Source organism: Theropithecus gelada, chromosome 7b (assembly GCF_003255815.1).
Source record: "Theropithecus gelada isolate Dixy chromosome 7b, Tgel_1.0, whole genome shotgun sequence".
NCBI lineage: Eukaryota > Metazoa > Chordata > Mammalia > Primates > Cercopithecidae > Theropithecus > Theropithecus gelada.
This window is the reverse complement of record NC_037675.1, coordinates 68,383,714-68,407,829: the sequence shown is the minus strand read 5'-3', so window position 1 is coordinate 68,407,829 and position 24,116 is coordinate 68,383,714. Positions and strand designations below refer to the sequence as shown.

The window sequence follows — 24,116 nt, the reverse complement described above, 5'->3', positions numbered from 1 at the left end:
GTAAAGAACATAAATGACTGGATGGAGCTACAAAACACAGCACAAGAACTTTGTGAAGAAGACACAAGTATCAAAAACCAAATCAATCAAGTGGAAGAAAGCATAGCAGTGATTGAAGATCAACTTAATAAAATACAGATAGAAGACAAGATTAGAGTAAAAAGAATACAAAGGAATGAACAAAACCTCCAAGAAATATGGGACTATGTGAAAAGACAAAATCTGTTTGATTTGTGTACCTGGAAGTGATGGGAGAATGGAACCAAGTTGGAAAAGACCCTTCAGGATATTATCCAGAAGAACTTCCCCAACCTAGCAAGACAGGCCAACATTCAAATTCAGTAAATACAGAGAACACAACAAAGATACTCGAAGAGCAACCCCAAAACACATAATCGTCAGATTCACCAAGGTTGAAATAAAGGAAAAAATGTTAAGGGCAGCCAGAGAGAAAGGTCGGGTTACTCACAAAGGGAAGCCCATCAGATTGACAGCAGATCTCTCTGCAGAAACTCTACAAGCCAGAAGAGAGTGGGCGCCAATATTTGACATTCTCAAAGAAAATAATTTTCAACCCAGAATTTCATATCCAGCCAAACTAAGCTTCATAAGCAAAGGGGAAATAAAATCATTTACAGACAAGCAAATGCTGCGGGATTTTGTCACCACCAGATCTGCCTTACAAGAGCTCCTGAAGGAAGCACTAAACATGGAAAGAAAGGAACAACCAGTATCAGCCATTGCAAAAACATACCAAATTGTAAAGAACATCGACACTATGAAGAAACTGCATCAACTAATGGGCAAAATAACCAGCTAGCATCATAATGACAGGATCAAATTCACATATAACAATATGGACCTTAAATGTAAATGGGTTAAATGCCCCAATTAAAAGACACAGACTGGCAAATTGGATAAAGAGTCAAGACCCATCAGTGTGTTGTATTCACGAGACCCATCTTATGTGCAAAGACACACATAGGCTCAAAATAAAGGGATGGAGGAAGATCTAACAAGCAAATGGAAAGAAAAAAAAGCAGGAGCTGCAAGGAGTTGGTCTTAATCTCTGATAAAACAGTCTTTAAACCAACAAAGATCAAAAGAGACAAAGAAGGCCATTACATAATGGTAAAGGATCAATGCAGCAAGAAGAGCTAACTATCCTAAATATATATGCACCCAATACAGGAGCACCCAGATTCATAAAGCATGTTCTTAGAGACCTACAAAGAGACTTAGACTCCCACACAATAATAGTGGGAGACTTTAACACATCACTGTCAATATTAGACAGATCAACAAGACAGAAAATTAACAAGAATATTCAGGACTTGAACTCAGCTCTGGACCAAGCAGACCTACAGAAATGTACAGAACTCTCCACCCCTAATCAACAGAATATACATTCTTCTGAGCAACTCATTGCACTTATTCTAAAACTGACCACATAATTGGAAGTAAAACACTCCTCAGCAAATGCAAAAGAACGGAAATTATAACAGTCTCTCAGACCACAGTGCAATCAAATTAGAACTCAGGGTTGAGAAACTCACTCAAAACCACACAACTACATGGAAACTGAACAACCTGCTCCTGAATGACTACAAGGTCAATAACGAAATGAAGGCAGAAATAAAGATGTTCTTTGAAACCAATGAGAATGAAGACACAATGTACCAGAATCCCTGGGACACATTTAAAGCAGTGTTTAGAGAGAAATTTATAGCACTAAATGCCTACAAGAGAAAGCAGGAAAGATCTAAAATTGACACCCTAACATCAAAATTAAAAGAACTAGAGAAGCAAGAGTAAACAAATTCAAAAGCTAGCAGAAGGCAAGAAATAACTAAGATAAGAGCAGAACTGAAGGAGATAGAGACACAAAAAACCCTTCAAAAAAATCAGTGAATCCATGAGCTGTTTTTTGGGAAAAAAAAAAAAATCAACAAAATAGACCTCTAGCGAGACTAATAAAGAAGAAAAGAGAGAAGAATCAAATAGATGCAAAAAGAAATGATAAAGGGGATATCACCACTAATCAACATAAACTACCATCAGAGAATACTATAAACACCTCTGTGCAAATAAACGAGAAAATCTAGAAGAAATGAATAAATTCCTGGACACATAAACCCTCCCAAGCTAAGCCAGGAAGAAGTTGAATCCCTGAATAAAACAATAATAAATTCTGAAATTGAGGCAGTAATTAATAGTCTACCACCCCAAAAAAGTCCAGGACCAGATGGATTAACAGCTGAATTCCACCAGAGGTACAAAGAGTAGCTGGTACCATTCCTTCTGAAACCATTCTAAACAACAGAAAAAGAGGGAATCCTCCCTAACTCATTTTATGAGGCCAGCATCATCCTGATACCAAAACCCGGCAGAGACACAACAAAAAAGTACAATTTCAAGCCAATATCCCTGATGAACATCTATGCAAAAATCCTCAATAAAATACTGGCAAATCAAATCCAGCAGCATATCAAAAAGCTTATCCACCACGATCAAGTCGGCTTCATCCCTAAGATGAAAGGCTGGTTCAACATACGCAAATCAATATATGTAATCCACCACATAAACCAAACCAATGACAAAAAACACACGATCATCTCCATCGATGCAGAAAAGGCCTTCGACAAAATTCAACACCCCTTCCTGCTAAAAACTCTCAATAAGCTGGTATTGATGGAATGCATCTCAAAATAATAAGAGCTATTTATGACAAACCTACAGCCAATATCGTACTGAATGGGCAAAAACTGGAAGCATTCCCTTTGAAAACCAGCATAAGAGGATGCCCTCTCTCACCACTCCTATTCAACATAATATTGGAAGTTCTGGCCAGGGCAATCAGGCAAGAGAAAGCAATAAAGGGTATTCAAATAATAAGAGAGGAACCAAATTGTCTCTGTTTGCAGATGACATGATTGTATATTTAGAAAACCCCATCATCTCAGCCCAAAATATCCTTAAGCTGACAAGCAACTTCAGCAAAGTCTCAGGATACAAAATTAATGTGCAAAAATCACAAGCGTTCTATACCCTAACAACAGACAAACAGAGTCAAATCATGAGAGAACTCCCAGTCACACTTGCTACAAAGAGAATAAAATACCTAGGAATACGACTTACAAGGGATGTGAAGGACCTCTTCAAGGAGAACTACAAACCACTGCTCAAGCAAATAAAAGAGGACACAAACAAATGGAAAAAACATTCCATGCTCATGGATAGGAAGAACGAATATCGTGAAAATGGCCATACTGCCCAAAGTAATTTACAGATTAAATGCTATCCCCATCAAGCTATCACCGACTTTCTTCACAGAATTGGAAAAAAATAATTTAAACTTCATATGGAACCAAAAAAGAGCTCATATAGCCAAGACAATCCTGGGCAAGAAGAACAAAGCTGGAGGCATCATGCTACCTGACGTCAGACTGTAGTAACCAAAACAGCATGGTACTGGTGCCAAAACAGACATATAGACCAATGGGACAGAACGAAGGCCTGAGAAATAACACCACACATCTACAAACATCTGATCTTTGACAAAGCTGACACACAAAAGCAATGGGGAAAATATTCCCTATTTAATATAAACACTGTTGGGAAAACTGGCTAGCCCTATGCAAAAAACTGAAACTGGACCCATTCCTTACACCTTATACGAAAATCAACTGAAGATGGATGAAAGACTTAAACATAAGACCTAGGACCATAAAAACCCTACAAGAAACCCTGGGCAATTCCATTCAGGACATAGGCATGGCCAAAGACTTCATATCTAAAACACTAAAATAAGTGGCAACAAAAGCCAAAATTGACAAATGGGATCCAATTAAACTAAAGAGCTTCCACACAGCAAAAGAAACTATCATCAGAGTGAACAGGCAACCTACAGAATGGGAGAAAATTTTTGTAATCTATCCATCTGACAAAGGGCTAATATCCAGAATCTACAAAGAAGTTAAACAAATTCACAACAAAAAACCAAATAATCCTATCAAAAAATGGGCAAAGTATATGAACAGACATTTCTCAAAAGAAGACATTTATGCAGCCAACAGACATATGAAAATAGGCTCATCATCACTGGTCATTAGAGAAATGCAAATCAAAACCACAATGAGATACCATCTCATGCGAGTTAGAATGGAGATCATTAAAAAGTCAGAAAACAACAGATGCTGGAGAGGTTGTGGAAAAATAGGAACACATTCACACTGCTGGTGGGAGTGTAAATTAGTTCAACCATTGTAGATGACAGTGTGGCGATTCATCAAAGATCTAGAACTAGAAATACCATTTGACCCAGCAATCCCATTTCTGGGCATATACCCAAAGATTGTAAATCATTCTACGATAAAGACACATGCACACGTATGTTTATTGTGGTACTATTCACACTAGCAAAGACTTGGAACCAACCCATCAATGATAGACTGGATTAAGAAAATGTGGCACATACACACCGTGGAATACTATACAGCCATAAAAAAGGATGACTTCATGTCCTTTGCAGGGACATGGATGAAGCTGGAGACCATCATTCTCAGCAAAGTATCACAATATCTGAAAACCAAACAGCACATGTTCTCACTCATGAGTAGGAGTTGAACAATCAGAACACATGGACACAGGGACGGGAACATCACACACCGGGGCCTGTTGTGGGGTGGGGGGCTAGTGGAGGGATAACATTAGGAGAAATACTTAATGTAGGTGACGGGCCGATGGGTGCAGCAAACCACCATGGCATGTGTATACCTATGTAACAAAACTGCAGCTTCTACACACGTACCCCAGAACTTAAAGTATAATTAAAAAAAAAAAAAAAAAAAGTGTTTGCATTTTGGGCAAATACCAATAAGGCCCAAAGTAGAGCTATGACGCCTTTCTCATTTTGAAAATATGCTGGCCTGAGAATAAATTCTTCCTTATAACAGAAGGTCAACTGTTACATGAAGAAATATTGGAATTAGAAAATCGCCACTTGGCAACCTTCTAGTCATAATTGGTTTAGGGAAAAATCATCAGTTAATGCTAAGACTAGAAGGTAAAAGCCTCAAGAAAAACAAAACATATTTGTCTGGTCTCAAACTATATCCCCACAAGACATTTATTAACTGTACTCATTAACTACAGTGGAGAAATCTGGCAGACACCCTTTTAGCCAAGTGATCAAAGTTAGTATCACCAGTAATGGGATAAACTGACATCATGAGCCCCCTGATAAGATGCATTGAGAAAGATACAACATCACATTTGAGATATTCCTGATCAAATGTATAATCAGAATTACACCATTAGGAAACCTGAGAAAAATATAAATTTGAGGAACATTGTACAAAATAACTGACCTGTATGCTTCAAAAATATAAAGGCAATGAAATACAAAGACAAACTTGAAGACTTGTTCCATATTAAAAGAGTCTAAAGAGACAGGATAACTAAATGTAATGCATGATTCTGGATTGAATCCTAGATCAGAAGAAAAGAATGCTGTCTCCTTTGTTATAAAGAACATTATTAGAAAAACTGTCAAAATGTAACTTGAATAAGATTACATAATAGTATTGTGGCAATGTTCATTTCCTAATTTTCATAATTGTACTGTGGTTATGTAAGAGAAAGTCTTTTTTATTTGCCACCCTTCCAGATTTTTTTGGAAGGAAATACACATTAAATTATTTAGGGGTAAAGAGGCATCATGTCTGCAATTTACTCAGAAGTAGTTTAGGATAATATGTATATTAATATATAGAGAGAAATGATAAAGGAAATGTGACAAAATGTTAACATTTGGGGGAGTCTGGATAAAAGATATACAGGAATTCTCTATACTATTCTTGTAACATTTCCAAAGTTTGAAATTATTTCAAAATTTCAAAAATCACTTTCATTAACAGTCTCTCCTTTCTGAAACAATGCATGTATGACTATTTTTGCACTGAGGTACTATAAAATACTCAATTTTTAGGATTTTAATTGCATATTATATTAACCACATATCTCACTGTAATTATACTTATTTATATACATGTCTGTTTTCTTAACTAGATTATCACCTCTTTGACGAAGAAAAAAAGGCCTTAACATCAAGGTCCAAAGATGTTATGCACACAGTACAGTCTAGATTATATAGACTGACAAAGCAGAAGGGTTGTATAGATAAGCAAACACTACTTACAACTTCAAACTTTATTCTAGTCAATATAGGGCACTTTGTTAAGCACAGTGAGTGAGGTTTTGTTTTGTTTTGAGACAGGGTCTTGCTCTGTTGCCCAGGCTGGAGTGCAGTGGATTGATCTCAGCTCACTGTAACCTCCACCTCCCGGGCTCAAGGAATCTTCCCACCTCAGCCTCCTGAGTAGCTGAGACTATAGCATGTGCCACTACATCCAACTAATTTTTAAATTTTTGGTAGATGAGATCTCACTATATTGCCCAGACTGGTCTTGAACTCCTGGGCTCAAGTGATCCTCCTTCCTTGGCCTCCCAAAGTGCTGGGATTACAGGCATGAGCCACTGCACCAGCCTGGGAGTATGTTGAAATAAACAAGATGAGATTCCTATCTTACACAGTCTTTCAAGGAACACATAAATCAGGCTGTGTTTTAAGGAAAAAAATAACAGACTATGCGTATGCTTATGTTTTAAAGTACAAACAAAATACTCTGCAAGATAACAAAGAAAAAGGAACAACTAATTCTGATGGGACAAACTGCAAGGCTTTACAGAGGGGGAGACAATTAAGAGGGGCTTTAAACAATGAGAAAAAGGGGAAGAACATATGAAACTGGAGAAAATATGAACAAAATTACAGACATCTGAAAGTACTTTTAGAGAATGCAAAATTGCCCAATGAGGCTGGAGGTTGGAGGTGAAGAGGATGAAATATAAGGTATAAGTCTGGTCAATTCTGTTCAGTACAAATTTTGGAGGCTTAGTACTATGGAAAATGGAGAACCATTCAAGATTTTCAGTAGAAAAGCAGTATGTACTTTATAATGTAATACTTGACTGATGGAAGACTGTCAGGGAGCAAGAGATTGAAGATAGGAAGAGCAATTATTATGCTACTGCAATCCTAAAGGAGAATGATGAAGAAGGCCTGAACTATTACAACAGGAATGGGAAAAAGGATATTTAGAAGAGCTGCAGCAGAGGGTTCTATGACTGACTGACTATGCTTTGAGAAGGAGATGGTAAATATCATGAGGAGATTTCAAATTTAGTTGTTAGAGTAAGTGGGAGTGTAACTGTATAAAAGAACAATACAGGAATAATTTGGAGGAAAGGATTCTAAATCTGGTTTCTGATGAAAGAAATGAGATGCCAGCAGGACATCAAAGGGTGATTCCAGTATGCAACAGCAAGGAGAGTCTAGAGCTTGGAAGAGAAGTCAGGCTTAAAATAGAAAGCCATTGGTATGTAGGTGGTGAATCTAATAATGGGAATCAGTAATTCATTTGTTACACATAGAATGGTAACATACATATCATAAAAAAGAGACACTGAAGGACAATATATGTCCATTCCAGGATAATTCTATGATCAATGATTAACTTAACTTTTTAATACATTTTCCAGATGCTTAATCTGTATACATTTTGTAACCCTGTTAAACAATTTTTAAGTATTTAAATTATGTTAAAAAGTTTAACAGAATTAACAATATGTGCATATTGTTGTACAACAGATCGCTAGAAGCTTCTCATTTTGTGTGAATGAAGCTCTGCATCCATTGGACAATTCCCTATTTCCCTCTCCTCCCAGCCCCTGGCAACCACCATTCTACTTTCTGTGAGTTCAATTACTTCAGATGTCTCATATAAGTAGAACCATGAAGTATTAGTTTTGTTTTGGTGATTGGCTTATTTCACTTAGCATTATGTCCTGAAGGTTCATCCATGTTGTAGCATATGACAGGATTTCTTTATTTTTTTGAAGGCTCAATAACATTCCATTGTATAAATAGGCCATATTTTGCCTATCCACTCATCTGTTAATGAACATTTAGATTACTTTCATATCTTTGCTATTGTAGATAACGCTATGATGAACACAGGTGTGTAAGTATCTTTTTGAGATCTTATTTTCAATTCTTTTGGATATATACCCAGAAGTGGCATTGACAGATCATATGAAAGTTCTATTTTTTAATTTTTTGAAGAAATGCCATACTATTTTCTGTAGCAGTTGCAACATTTCACAAACCTACCAACAGAGCACAAGGGTTTCAATAGCTCCCTATTATCACCAATACTTGTTATTTTCTTTTCTTTTTTTTTTGTAGTCATCCTAATGGGTGTTAGGTGGTATCTCATTGTGATTTTAATTTGTATTTCCCTGATGATTAGTGACATTGAGCAGCTTTTCATATGTGTGTTGGCCATTTGTGTATCTTCTTTGCGAAATGTCTATGCAAGTCCTTTCCCCATTTTTAAATTGGAATATTTGATTTTTTTGTTGCTGAGTTGTAGGGATTATGTATTCTGGATATTAACCCCTTATCAGATATACGATTTGCAATTACTTTTTCCCATTCTGTTGCTGCCATTTCATTCTGTGGATCGTGACCTTTGATGCACAAAATATTTAAATTTGAGGTAGTCTCATTTGTTTACATTTGTATAAGTTGTCTGTACTTTTTGGTATCATATCCAAGAGATCGTTTCCCATTCCAATGTCATAAAGATTTTCTGCATATTTCCTTCTGTGAGTTTCATAGTTTCAGACTTATAAGACTTAACTATTAGATATTTAATCCATTTTGAGGTAGCTTTTGTGCATGGTATAAGATAAGGGTTATCTTCATTCTTTTGCAAAGAGAATAGCTGTTTTCCCAACAACATTTATTGAAGAGACTGTCCTTTCCCCATTGAATGCTCTTGGCACCATCTTCAAAGATCATTTGACCATATACATGAACACGTATTTTTGGGCTCTATATTCTGTTACATTAGTTTATATGTCTGTCTTTACGCCAGTACCAAACTTTTTGATTACTGTAACTTTATAATATGCTTTGAAATCAAGAGATGTAAGACTTCCAGCTTTGTTCTTCTTTTTCAAGATTGTTTTGGTTGTTCCAGGACCTCTGAAATTCCGTATGAATTTTAGGGTGGTACTTTCTATTTCTATAAAAAAAAGTCAGTGGGATTTTGACAGGGATTGCATTGAATTTGTAGATTCCTTTGGGTAGTATGGATATTTTAACAATATTCTGTCTTTCCATCCATGAATCCAGATATTTTTCCATTTACTATGACTTTAACTTTATTCAGCAATGATTTGTGGTTTTCACTGCAGAAGTCTTTCATTTTCTTAGGTAAGTTTATTCCTGAGTATTTTTTTCTTTCTGATGCTATTGTAAATGGGATTTTCTTAATTTCTTTTTCAGATTGTTAATTGTTCACTGTTAGTGTATAAAATTCAACTGATTTTTTATTGTTGACTTTGTACTTTGCAGTTTTACTGGCTTCTTGTATTAGCTTTAACAGTGTTTTGCTCTCTCTCTCTCTCTCTCTGTGTGTGTGTGTGTGTGTGTGTGTGTGTGTGTGTATGTATGTATATGAGTGGAATCTTCAGAGTTTTCTACATAAGATCATGTCATCTGGAAACAGAGATAATCTTACTTCTTTCTTTCCAGTTGCGATGCATTTTCTTTCTTTTTATTGCATAACCGCTTTGGTTAGAACTTCCAGGATTATACTGAAGAGAAGTGGCAAAAATGAGCATCTTTGCTTTTTTTTGATCTTAAAAAAAAAGTTTCCAGTTTTTCACCATTTAGTATGCTAGTTATGAGATTTTCAGAAATGACCTTTATTATATTGAAGTAATTTCCTTCCATTTCTAGTTTGCTGATTGTTATATCATGAAAGGTTGCTGAATTTTCTAAAATGCATTTTCTGCATCATTTGAGATGATCATGTGATTTTCATTCCATGTTCTGTTAATGTGGCATATTACATTTATTGATTTTCATGCATTGAACGATCCTTGCATTCCAGGGATAAATCCCACATGGCTGAAGTATATAATCCAATTTGGTTTGCTAGTATTTTGTTGAGGATTTCTGCATCAATTTTTTTTATCAGCTATCTTTTTTATGATTGTATCTTTTTCTATTCGTATCAGGGTAATGTTACTTAATAAAATTATTTTAGAAGCATTCCTTCTTCTTCAAGTTTTTGGAAGATTTTGAGAAGAACTGGTACCAATTCTTTAAATGCTTGGTAGAATTCTCCAGTGAAGCCATCTGGTCATGGGTTTTACTTTATTAGGAGGTTTTCTTTATTGGGAGGATTTTGATTACTGATTCAATATCCTTAATGGTTATAGATATGTTTAGATTTTCTATTTCTCCATAATTCAGTCACCAGGACTGTGACTGAACACCAAGGTTGTGTTTCTAGGAATTTATCCACTTCTTCTAGGTGATTCAATTTGTCGGCATATAATTGTATAGAGTAGTCTCTTACCATCTGTATTTCCGATGCATCAGTTGCAATGTCTCCTCTTTTTATTTTTGATTTTAGTTATTTTGAGTCTTCTCTCTTTTTTTGTCTAGCTAAGAGTTTGTCAATTTTGTTGGCATTTTAGAAAACCCAACTCTTAGTTTCATTGTTTCTTTTCTTTTTTCTTTTATTTCTGATTTTAGTTATTTTGAGTCTTCTCTCTTTTTTTGTCTAGCTAAGAGTTTGTCAATTTTGTTGGCATTTTAGAAAACCCAACTCTTAGTTTCATTGTTTTTTTTTTCCTAGTATTTTTATTCTCTATTTTGTTTATTTCTGCTCTGATCTTTATTATTTCCTTCTTTCTGCTAACTTTGGATTTAGTTTATTCTTTTTCTCATTTCTTGAGGTAAAAAGTTAGGTTGCTGGTTTGAGGTCTTTCCTCCTCATTAAAGTACATGCCACTAATATAAACTTCTCTCTTAGTATTGCTGTCGCTGCAATTCATAAGTTTTGGTGTGTTATGTTTTTGCCTCAAGATATTTCTAATTTCTCCCATGATTTTTTTCTTTGATCTACTGGTTGTTCAAGAGTGTCTCATTTAATTTTCACATATTTGTGTATTTTCCAGTTTTCCTACTGCTATTGATGTCTAGTTCCAGTCCACTAAGATTGTAAAAGATATCTCACAGATTTCAATCTTCTTAACTTTGTTAAGACTTGTTTTTTAGCCTAATATGTGGTCTATCCTACAGAACATTCCATGTATGTTGGGTGGAATATTGTTAGATCTAATTGGTCGACAGTGTTCAAATTCTCTGTTTCCTTATTAATCCTTTTGGTTGTTCTATCCATTATCCAAAGTAGAATATTGAAATCTCCTGCCATTATTGTGTTATTGTCTATTCTCCCTTCAATCCTGTCAATGTTTACTTCTTATATTTGGGTGCTGTAATGTTAGCTGGATTTTAATTTATAATTGTTATATATTTCTGTTCTATCAATATAATATTCTTCTTTGTCTCTTGTGACAGTGTTTAACCTTTGTCTAATAAAAGTATGGCCACCCCTGCTTCTTTTGGTTATAATTTGCATGAAGTAGTATCTTTTTCTGTCCTTTCATTTTCAGCCTATATGTGTCTTTACATCAAGGATGAGTCTCTTGTAGACATAATATAATTGCATGCTGTTTCTTTAATCCATTCATTCACTTTGTCTTTTTACTGGGGAGTTTAATCCAATTACATTTAAAAGCCTTATTATTGGCACATGTTTTCTGTCTGTCTTGTAGCTATTTTAGTCCCTCTTTTTCTCTCTTGCTGTCTTCCTTTGTATTATTAATATGCTTTCATTACTTTCTCATTTTCTTTTCTGTATCTTTTATAAGTATTTTCTTTGTAATTACCATGAGACTTACAGGAAACATAGTTAGAACAATCTATCAATCATACATGAAAGTCTACTCTTTTACATTCCCATCCTCATTGTGTTTTTGATGTCACAAATTACATCTTTAGGTATAATTTATCCATTAACAGTCATTTGTAGTTATACCTTAGGTTTTTGTCTATTAAATTCTATCCAGAATTACATGTGCTTTACATATAATTCTACTTTGGATAACCATTATAGTAATATAGTTTTATGAATTCATATATATATATTTTTTCCTTTACCAGTGAGCTTTGTATTTTTCATAAACTTTCATGTTGCTGTCTAGGGCCCTTTCATGTCAACTTGCAGGACTCTCCTTAGCATTTCTTGTAAGCCAGGTCTAGTTGTGATGAACTCCCTTAGGTTTTGTTTGCCTGAGAAAGTCTTTATTTTTTCATTTTTGAAAGGACAGTTTTGCTGGGTGCAGTATTCCTCACTGGCAGATTTTGTTCCTTTAGCACTCTGAATATAACATACTGCTCCCTTCTGACTGGTAAAATTTATCCAATGACATTCTTATGAGAACTTCATTGTACAGGATGAGTCACTTTTCTCTTGCTCCTTTCAGATTGTCTCTCTGCCCTTGATTTTTGACAGTTTGATTATAACATGTCTTAGTGTGGGTCTCTTTAGATTCACCTTAGTTATATCCTTTGAACTTCAAGTGTCTGGATGTACATTTCTTTCGTCAAATTTGGGAAGTTTTTGACCGTTATTTCTTCAAATAAGTTCTGTGTCCCTTTTCTCTTGGAACTCTCATAATGTATACACTGGTCCACATAATGGCATTCTATAAATCTCTTTGGCATTCTTTTTTTTTTTTGAGTTGGGGTCTCACTCTGTTGCCCATGATGGAGTGCAGTGGTGTGATCTTGGCTCACTGAAACTTCCATCTCCTGGGTTCAAGCAATTCTTTTGGCTCAGCCTCCTGAGTAGCTGGGATTACAGGTGTGCACCACCAGGCCTGGCTAATTTTTGTATTTTTAGTAGAGATAGGGTTTCACCATTTTGGCCAGGCTAGTCTCGAACCCCTGGACTCAAGTGATCCGCCCACCTTGGCCTCCCAAAGTGCTGGGATTACAGGTGTGAACCACCACTCCTGGCCTCTTTGGCTTTCTTTACTTTACTTTTCTGTTCTGTTTTTTTCTCTTTGCTCCTCTAACAATAATTTCAAATGAGCTATCTTCCAATTTTGCTGCTTTTCTCTTCTGATTGCTCCAGTAATTGTTGAACCCCTCTAGTGAATTTTTCAATTCTGTTATTGTATCCTTTGGCTCTAGAATCTCTCTTTGGTTCTTTTTTTTTTTTTTTTTTTTTTTTTTTTTTGAGGCGGAGTCTCGCTCTGTCGCCCAGGCTGGAGTGCAGTGGCCAGATCTCAGCTCACTGCAAGCTCCGCCTCCTGGGTTTACGCCATTCTCCTGCCTCAGCCTCCCGAGTAGCTGGGACTACAAGCGCCCGCCACCTCGCCCGGCTAGTTTTTTGTATTTTTAGTAGAGACGGGGTTTCACCGTGTTAGCCAGGATGGTCTTGATCTCCTGACCTCGTGATCCGCCCGTCTCGGCCTCCCAAAGTGCTGGGATTACAGGCTTGAGCCACCGCGCCCGGCCGGTTCTTTTTTAATAGTTTCTAACTTTTTGTTGAAATCTTCATTTTGTACATTCATTGGTTTCCTGATTTTGTTTAGTTGTCCATTTGTGTTCTCTTTTAGATCAGTAACCTTTTTAAAGGTAATTATTTTGAATTATTTGCCAGGTAATCATAAATCTCTGTTTCTTTGAAGTTGGTTTCTAGATAATTACTTTGATCTTCTGATATTTTGCTGAGTTTTAGTCATTTGAGAAACAACCATGTCTCCCAGTCTTTACAGACGGGCCTTATATAGGGGACATTCTCACCAATCAACCTGGCTAGAAATTCTGAGGGGGCCTCTGAAACCTTTTTGAAAGCGGGGGAGTGTGACTTCTCTGGGTCTGTGTATGTAATTTCCCAATTAGATAGGTTTGCAGGTTTCTATGTCAGGAGCTTGCAATCTCTTGCTCTCAATGGTGTTTGTCTGCAGCATTGTAGGCTCTGTGGTGCTGCTGTAGCAAGCCATCACTGTTCCTTATTCTCAGTGGTGCGCAGACATCCAAAGTATGCCAGCTCTCTGTTACCACCCCAGTGAGGCAAGAGAGAAACCATTCCCTTGGTAGCCCTCCAAAAAGTCAGAACACCTAATGCATGTTCCACTCTTCTCTCCCTCCTGGGTGAAAAGTCAAGAATTGGGCACTTTCTCCAGATTGCACTGATTGGTGCTGGTACCTGTGTTGGCACTGTAGGCCTTGTGGTACTACAGCAAGCTGCCTCCACTCTCCCTGGCTTTCAGCAGCCCTCAGGCATTCAAACTGTGGTAGTTCCGTCAATGCAGTGAGACAGAAAGCAGTTCTTTGGGCAGCTTTCTGAAAAGCTAGAATATTGCATGTATGTTTCACTCTTCCCCCACCGAAAGAAGCCATGAGTAGGGTGTTTTCTCTTTATTATGCTAAGCTATGCTGACTTGGAGGAGGGACTATCACAGGTAAAGTAAAACAGTTCTTACCCATTTCAATGTGGCTATTCTTGACTTTGTGCCAGCTTGGGGATATTGCAACTACCTGTTTTCTGGAGTTCTCATGAAGCTATTATGACCATATATTGATGTTAAGTTGGTGTCTCTGTGAGGATATGAGGGTTGGGGCATCCTATCTATTAACTTAATGTTTCTTAGCAATACCAGCTACAATGCTGACAATGAGGAAGGTAAAAAGCCTAACTCAAAGTAATGAATGATGCAACTTTTCATATAAAATAAAAAGGTGATAACCGAGAAAAATAAGAGAAATAAGACAAAATTTAAACTGAATAGAGAATACTACTTTGGGAATTTAGGTTTCACAAGTAAAAAAATTATATTTGAGAGCCAGGCATGATGGCTACTCAGGAGATTGAGGCAGCAGGATTGTTTGAGCCCAGGAGTTCAAATCTAGTCTGGGCAACATAGATCCAATCTCTAAAAAATTTTTTCTTTTTAAATTTTGAGAACCTAGTAAATAAACTACATGAGGATATAGTAAAGAAAATTGAATCAAGTTGGTTTACTTAGATTAGATAAAAAAGTCGAGATAATGCTTATAAACAGTACCTCAATAAATATTTATGGAAGTCAATTGCTAATTATCTTTAGTTATAAAAAGAAAGATAATCTAAATGATGGTAAGCAGCTATTATCAGATCCTGTGAATGCCAATCAAGATGATAAGGGATTAGGTTGTAGCAAGAGATAAGAATTTTTTTTTCTAAAAATAGGAGGCACAAGAAATTAACATACTTCTCCGAGGATTATTTCAAAATCCTGTTTCCTGGGAATAATAAAAAAGATAAAAATTAATGTTTCTTAATAGTAAGATGCAAGAAAATTAACCAGAAGACCTGTCCATCTATGACAAATTAAGGGGTATAAGACTGAAAAGTCTGATTTATACTCCAGGCAAGAGGTAGTAATAAGTCCAGAACCTGGGTGGCAGTAGTGAGAATGAATGAAGGGATAGGGGCCAGAGTGAATATATGAGATAATTTGAAGAGAAGGAGCAGTTAAACAAACAAACAAACAAAAAAACCCCAGTATTTTCAATAAATTAACATTAGAGTTTTTGCTAATGTTCATTGTTTTCCTTCTCTGTTCCCATACGGGTTTCTTATTTAGCATATTCTGCTGCCTTTTGCTTGCTCTGTCTGCTCAAGGTCTTTCTCTCATTTATTTATGCAGTCATCCAATCAACTTTTATTGAGAGAGAGTCATGGTGATAGATTCTGGTAACAGTATCAGGGAACAAGATAGATGAGGTCTTGCAAGATGCTTAGGGTAGAGTAGAGGGGACAGTGGAGAAGACAGAAAAGCACTACACTGTAAATAGGCTTGCAATAAACTAGGGAAACTACAGTATACTAGGAAAGAACTTGGGAGGGGCACTTTGCTCAGATTTGGGAGGTGATAGAAGGCTTCCTGAAAGAACTGTAGGATAGGTAGGAGTTATCCAGGTTTCAGAAGAAATGAGAAATCAACATTTTGGGAAAGAGGGAACTATCCGCAAATTGAAATGTCCATATGGCTGGTGTACTGCATTCCAGGTAAACCTAGAGATAAGCAGAAGCCATTGGTAAGCAATTTTAAGGAGTTGGGCCTTTATGCAAGAACAATAAGGAGCCATTAAAGGGTTAAAGTTATTTAAGGAGTATGATAGGTTTAGATTTGTATTTTAGAATGATAAAAATGCTTGTAGGATGAGGAATAAAAAACACTAAAGATTTCTGCTTTGGACAAATCAGTGGCTAGTGATGTTACTCCTTGAAATATGGAAGAAGAGTAGATTAAGATTATAAATTTAGTTTTAGTCATGTTAAGTATAAGATACTTGTGTAATATTCAAGAAAAGATCTACAACAGACAATTGGAAAAAAAAAATCTGCAGTTTAGGAAGAAGATAGGGATTGCAGTTACAGATTTGGTTTATTTGAAAGCCTTGTTAATAGATGGCTTTGCTCATGCATAATATAGAGTGTGAATGTGAATGGAAGATCTATGGGAGAAGTCTGAATAATACTGATATTTAATGACTGGGAAAAAAAAAACAACAAAAAAACCCCAAAAAACACCATGAAAGCTACCAAAGAAGCTGGAGAAAATGCAAACAGATAGTTTAAAAGCAACACTAGAAGTGCCAAGAAAGATAATTACTTCATTAAGGAGGGAGTGATTTATAAAGGTACCCAAGCTTTACCTGCCTTCCTTTTAGGCTTTCCCTTCCTCTTATACCCTAATCGTAGTCCTAAATGCACCCATTTGCTTAAAACTCTGCTCTCAGAGGTGGCAGTCAAATTATCTGATAAATTTACGTAAGACTAGTGTATTTTAAAGCTTAATTTGTTACTCCAACCTGTTAATGTATCTTCATTAAAAGAGTAGATATTTTAAGACAATGTCTTTACTCTAAAGAATAATGATAAGGCTGGGTGCAGTGGCTCATGTCTGTAATCCCAGCACTTTGGGAGGCTGAGGCAGGTGGATCACCTGAGGTCAGGAGTTCAAGACCAGCCTGGCCAACACAGTGAAATCCCATCTCTACTAAAAATATAAAATTAGCAGGGTGTGGTGGCACATGCCTATAATCCCAGCTACTTGGGAGGCTGAGGCAGGAGAACCTCCGGGAAGTGGAGGTTGCAGTGAGCCAAGATCGTGTCATTGCACCCCAGCGTGGGCAACAAGAGCAAAACTCCATCTCAAAAACAAAGAATAATGATAATACCAGAAGCACCAATAGTATACTAATAATAGTAATGCTAGTAGTACTAGTAGTAACAGTAACAATAGCAGCTACAAAGCTGTAGTACACAAAAAAGCATGGTATTTATATAAAGCCAGACATATAGATCAATGAAACAGAATAGGGAACCAACTAACTTTTGACAAAGGCATCAGGAACATGCACCAGAGAAAAGGTATCTTCCTCAGTAAACGGTGCTGGGAAAACTGGATAGCCATATGCAGAAAAATGAAACTAGATGCCTATCTTTTATTATATACAAAAATCACCTGAAAATGGATTAAAGACTTAAACATAAGAACAAAAACTATAAAACTGCTAGAAGAAAACACAGAAGAAACACACTTTGGGACATTGGTATAGGCAAATATTTTTTGGCTAAGACTTCAAAAGTACAGACAACAAAAGAAAAACAGACAAATGAGACTATATCAAACTAAAAAGCTTCCACACAGCAAAAGAAACAATCAACAGAGTTAACCTGCAACATGGGAGAAAATACTTGCAAACTGTTCATCTGACAAGGGACTAATATCCACAACATACAAGGAATTCAAACAACTCAACAGAAAAAACCCAAATAATTCCATTAAAAAGTAATCAAATTAGCTGAATAGACATCTCTCAAAAGAGGACATACCTATGGCCAATAGGTATATGAAAAAATGCCCAACATCACTAATCATCAGAGAAATGCAAATCAAAACTATAATGAAATATAATCCGGCTCCAGTTAGAATGGCTACTATAAAAAACAAAAAACAAAAAGTAATGAATGCTGGTAAGGATGTGGAGAATAGGGAACTCTTACACACTGTTGGTGGGAATGTAAATTAGTAAGACATTATAAAAAACACTATGGACTCCCTCAGAAAAGTACATATAGAACTACCAATATAACTCAGCAATTCTACAATTGGGTATATATCCAAAGGAAAGGAAATCAGCATATCAAAGAGATGCCTGTACCCCCATGTTTACTGAAGCACTGTCCACCATAGCCAAGATATAGAATTAAACTGTGTCCATAAATAAATAAGTGGATAAAGAAAATGTGGTATATATGCACAATGGACTACTATTTAAAATAGTAGAAATTCTGTCATTTGCAGCAACACAGATGGAACTGGAAGGCATGTTAAGTGAAGGTAAGATAGGCACAGAATGACAGATATTGTAACTTTTCATTAAACTGTGGGAGCTAAAAAAGTTGACCTCATTGAGGCAGTGAGTAGAGTGATATTATCAGAGGCTGGGAAGGATGGGGTGGGGGATAAAGAGAAGTTGGCTAAAAGGTACAAACATACAGTTATATAGAATGAATAAGTTCTAATGTTTTATAGTACAGTAGGGTGACTATAGTTAACATCAATGTATTGTATATTTCAAAATAACTAGAATATAGGATTTGAAATGTTCCCAACATGAAGAAATGATAAATGCTCAAGAGGTGATGGATATCCCAAATACCCTGAATTGATCATTACAAATTCTATGCATGTATCAAGATATCATATGTACTCCATAAATAGGTACAAATATATATCAATAAAAATTCTAAATTCCATTAAAATAGACTTAAAAAATCTATAAAAGTTAATCCCAGGAAAATGCACCACTTGTCCTATACACAGGCTGAACAAAGTACATTAAGAAAACAATTAAGGCTGGGCACGGTGGCTCACGCCTGTAATCTTAGCACTTTGGGAGGCTGAGGCAGGCTGATCACGAGGTCAGGAGTTCAAGACCAGTCTGGGCAACATAGTGAAACCCTGTCTCTATTAAAAATACAAAAATTAGCTGGGCATGGTGGCGCACACCTGTAGTCCCAGCTACTTGGGAGGCTGAGGCAGAAGAATCACTTGAACCTGGGAAGTGGAGGTTGCAGTGAACTGAGATCATGCCTCTGCATTCCAGCCTGGGTGACAGAGCAAGACTCTGTCTCGGGGTGGGGGAGAAAGAAAGCAATTAAAACACTGTATTGAAGTGCTGAAATATAAGTTCACATATGGCATTCCTCACTGTAACATTTTTTTAGTTTACTTGATTTCTTGCATAAAACCAGTTATTCATAAAAATAACAAAATTTTGCTTTGTTAAAAATAAAGTGGTTGACAGAAGGAAATGAATTACAGGTGGAAAGATGACATAAGACAATAACTAGTATCATATCATCTTTATAGTATATGTGGTAATAAAATGATTTTGGCACCAATAATCAGATATTTGTTTATAAGTACCCATGGATATACCAGATATCAATTTCTATTCTTATCTATTGCTTATTTTGTGTAATATTGAATTGAGTTTTGAAGGCCTTATTGCAATTAAGTAGGTAACACAGCATGTTCGTTAAAAATGTGGGCTATAAAATCAAGGTCTGAAATACTGGCTTCAACTCATATACCATTTACTTACACAAGCAACTTATTTAACTCTGGAATCTTTGATTTCCTTATCTATTTAATGTAGAAATTAATAGAATTTTACTCACAGGATTTGTTGTTGTATGTGAGGATTAAGTAGGATGAAACATGTAGAAAAGTATTTGATACACAGTAACATTCAATAAAAAGTAACCTTGTTATTATCATCATTATCAAGAAAATAATGGTAATTGGCAGTATCAGTAGTAATAGTAACAATAATATCAGCTAACATTTACTGAGTGATTATGTACCTAGCATAAATATACTAATTAATCCTTGTAACAATCTATAAGGTAGATCATCTTATTACCACATTTTAAAATTTATTTATTTTATTCTTTACAATTTCTGCCCTTTGTGAATAAGTTATTACCACATTTTACAGATCAGGAAAGTGAGGCATAGAGATACTGAGCACTTGGTCAAGTTCACACAGCTAATAAGTAGAGAAATCAAGATTTTAACATAGGGAGTTTGACTCTAGAAAGGAAAAATGCCACTTCAACAAAGACTTAGTCTTAGAGTCAGAGTCACAGAAAGGAAAGTCAGGATATTTATAAGATTTTGAAGTTTGGTCCAAAGTAGATCTTTTAATATAGGCGCTTCATTAAGAATGGATAAAGATCGTGATACAATCATTTAGGATTGATGGATATAGCAAGGCAAGGGGTTGTAAGAGCTTGTTCACATTTGGTGCCCACGAAAGAGGTTCAGTTTCTAAGGACTTGGTTAAGTCATATAATGGCATGGCAATTTCAGAAAAGTTGGGAACTCATTGTCTGCAATAGCCAGTGAGACCCAGGTATCTTCTTAATTAGGGCCAAGATTTGGTTTTCAGGGATGTAAAAGAGGCATTAAGTTTATTACATTTTATTTTGCCTTGGCCAAGGAATTTCTTATGGAAGTACTTTTGCAATCTGATTTTATTTGGGATACTTCTTCAAACCAATACAAAACTCTAGCTCATTAATTGTTTGCAATTTTGTTTCCTTTTTATGCTCAGGCTCCTTTTAAATAAACAATTTTGTTCATATCAAAAATTCCTTAGGGTGCTTACTATAATTCTTCCATAGCAAGACTCTCACTAACAAAACAGAAAGAGAACAAGGAAGGTTCTCATAGGTTGATCAATGACCCAGGGCAAAGTTTATCTAAAGGACACCAGTCTTACAAGAAACCTGAAACTTGGTTTTCAGGGCCAGCTTGCAAAATACTTACTGAGGCCTATGTCTATGTTTTTCCTTATGAACTTACCCCTTACAGAGATATAACAGAAAATGACAAGGATAGACAGAGATAAATAGAAGTGTTATTGGTAATAAGACAGATTTTCACCAAGGATAAATGCATTTCCAAATTTAGATTATCAAAGGTGTCCTAAAAAGGATTCCTTACTCCTAGGAGACAAAATACAGTTGGCAACTGGAGAGCTCAAAGAAAATAAATCAAAGTTCAATCTAATGTGAGACTCACCTCACTGTAACAACTGGAAACACTCTCCATGCCCTAAATTGGAGGTTCAAAGGGACTCAGAGGAATTTATTTCTTTGAGGTGTGAGCCACTGTGCCTGGCCAATATAATGGTCTCGGGTGAGCAATAATTGTGCTTGCCCAAGGGTTTGGAGCTAAGATAACAGATTTACAAAACAAAAATGGAAAAATTTACACAAAAAAACCCCAAGAATTTTTACCTTTGTGAAGGTCTCTATTTTTTTATTGTGAAATAAAGATCAGTCACATGAGCACTCTGTGCCCATGTGACCCAACCCCAATAAAAACCCTGAACATTAAGGCTCAGTGAGCTTCCTTGCTTGGCAATACTTGATGCATTCTGTCATACATTGTTGCTGGGAGAAATAAGCAATGTCCATATGGCTCCACTGGGAGAGGGCAACTGGAAGCTTGCATCTGGTTTCTTCTGGACTCTGCCCTATGTATCTTTTTGCCTTTGCTGATGTTAATCTTTATCCTTTCAGTGTAATAAACCATAACCAGGAGTATAACACAAAAATAATGCGGATAACCTGCTAGAAATAGAAATCATTCAATTTGCTAAAACTCCCAGTGGCATGAGTATCAGCAAACCTATTTCAGTATGACTCCCCTGTACTTCTCTTGATAAAGATCAGGAAGAAGATAGGGTGATGTAATTAAGCTATTAAGTTATAAAGAACAATAATAAAACAATTAGAATTTATACAGCACTTTTTTCTTAGGATCCTAAATCTTTTAAGACACAATTTTCAATGACATCATTTCAAGGATACAGATAAGGAAAACCTATTATAGTTCCTTTTTATAAGATAGAAAAATGAATGATATACAAAGTTAAATGACTTCTGAGTTAATGCTATTAGTGATCAAACCAATAAATAAAATAGAGGATAGAGGATTCTTTACTCTTGGTTTAGGGTTCTATGTTCTAAAACATGCTGCCTGTGAAGTTATGACACGTCAGAAATTCATATTCACAAAATGATTATGATGTACCCTTTTGGGAGCCACATATTCTTTTTTTAGAATTAGCTTCTCTTCAGGAATGTACATTATTATTATTATTATTTTCAGTTAGTTTGTTTTCAAATAACTTTTGGCAGTGAAACAATTAAAGAGATTCAGCGTCACAGAGGAGCTCATTCCTACCCTCCTAGGAGTGTATCAAAGTTCTGGTGTCAGCTTGCAAAAACAATTAGATTAAGGGAAATATTTATTAATATATTGATACTGGCAATATTTTTACAAGGTAAAAGCCCTAATATTCATATTAGTCACACAAATGTTCCCCATTGCTTTCTTCTTTTTTTCACCAAAATATCATTTTTAGCTTTATAAGCTCTAGTTCAGCAGTCCACCAGAAATGGCAAAATACTTACTGGCTCTGAGAATGTTCTCCTTGCTGCTGCACCTGGACTGGACCTGTAGAAAGAGCATAAACTCAGTAATTTAGGGCTTATAGCATGAATAGGCAGATATACATATTTAAAGGGCAAGCTCCTGAGGTCTAGGAGCAAAGGCTTTACATATTAGTATTTCAGATGTCGTAACATGTTAGTAAAAATTTTATACTTGTTTCATCTTTTTTATTTATCTTTTCCTTATCTTAAAGAAAGAACTGACTTCTAGAAAAAAATTTGGGGTACAATATTGCAAATTACACAGAGATAAACCAAAGGTGATTTTTTATTCATTTGTATTTAAAAATCAGTATATGGAAATTTGTTACTGTATATTTAGTTGTAAATATTGGCCCTTAATATTAAGGCATTTAGTATATCTCTTGACTAGAATAATAATAAAAACTCAAGTAATAAAGTTGTAACTAAGTATTCCATTACAGTAATTTTTTAGTATGTATATATATTAATGGGAAGAAAATAGAGAAATCCTTACATAACATTTACATTTGTTTCTGATAACCTTTGTTAATTATTGATGATCATAATTTATCATAGTTGTAATATTATGAAATATGCTTCTGTTGAAAATCAATGAAATTGAACAAAATTTATTTACCAGTTCTTAGGTGATATATAATTTATCAATCAGAAACCCTTATGCTTTTACTCCAATGTTTAGGTCAATGTGAAACATTCTTTTCTTTTCTTTCTTTTTTTTTTTTTTTTTGAGACGGAGTTTCACTCTTTTTGCCCAGGCTGGAGTGCAATGGTGCGATCTCAGCTCACCGCAATCTCCACCTCCCGGGTTCAAGTGATTCTCCTGCCTCAGCCTCTCGAGTAGCTGGGATTACAGGCATGTGCCACCATGTCTGGCTAATTTTGTTTTCGTATTTTTAGTAGAGATGGGGTTTCTCCATGTTGGTCAGGCTGGTCTTGAACTCCCGACCTCAGGTGATCCACCCGCCTCGGCCTCACAAAGTGCTGGGATTACAGGTGTGAACCACTGCACCCGGCCTGAAACATTCTTTTAAATGTGACAAAACTGTTATATTCAAGGAGCATGGTACATGTCATTAACATGTTAATTTAAAGGAAACTGTATTTAAGCTCCACACCTCTGCTTCCCATTCCACAGCAGCTTGCCCCAGATGGATATATACACAACAAATTAATTTCTATAGTTCAACACAATCTACTATCATAATGAAACAACTTATGAAAGGAATGTTGCAACTTAGGGTGGGTTATGGTTGTCCTTCCCTGAAAAAAACAAGTGTTAATGTTAAAAAAAATAAAAATAAAAATAAAAAATAAAAAAGTCACAAACATACGTACAAGAAAAAAAATACACACACACACACACACACACACAGAGACACACCAAAAAAAAAAAAAAAAAAAAAAAAAAAAAAAAAAAAAAAAAAAAAAAGGAAAAAATATTCCAAATGTTAGTTGTTCTCTTTTGGCCCAGATTGTTCAACTAGTTTTAAACATACTAGAAGGAAAAAGCTAATCTGAAGATAATATTCTTATATTCTTTTACTCAGA

General features: G+C 35.7%; 1 protein-coding gene across 7 annotated transcripts in view; it reads right to left on the bottom strand.

Annotated features, from left to right (window-relative positions):
• The window catches only part of GPHN (gephyrin), a 719,765-nt gene that overhangs the window by 145,467 nt on the left and 550,182 nt on the right, over positions 1-24,116 (bottom strand). For all 7 annotated transcript variants that reach the window (XM_025392025.1, XM_025392028.1, XM_025392024.1 and 4 more), the window contains one exon: positions 22,545-22,587. In XM_025392025.1, coding sequence (XP_025247810.1) covers positions 22,545-22,587 — 43 coding nt within the window. The remainder of the gene's footprint in view (positions 1-22,544; positions 22,588-24,116) is intronic.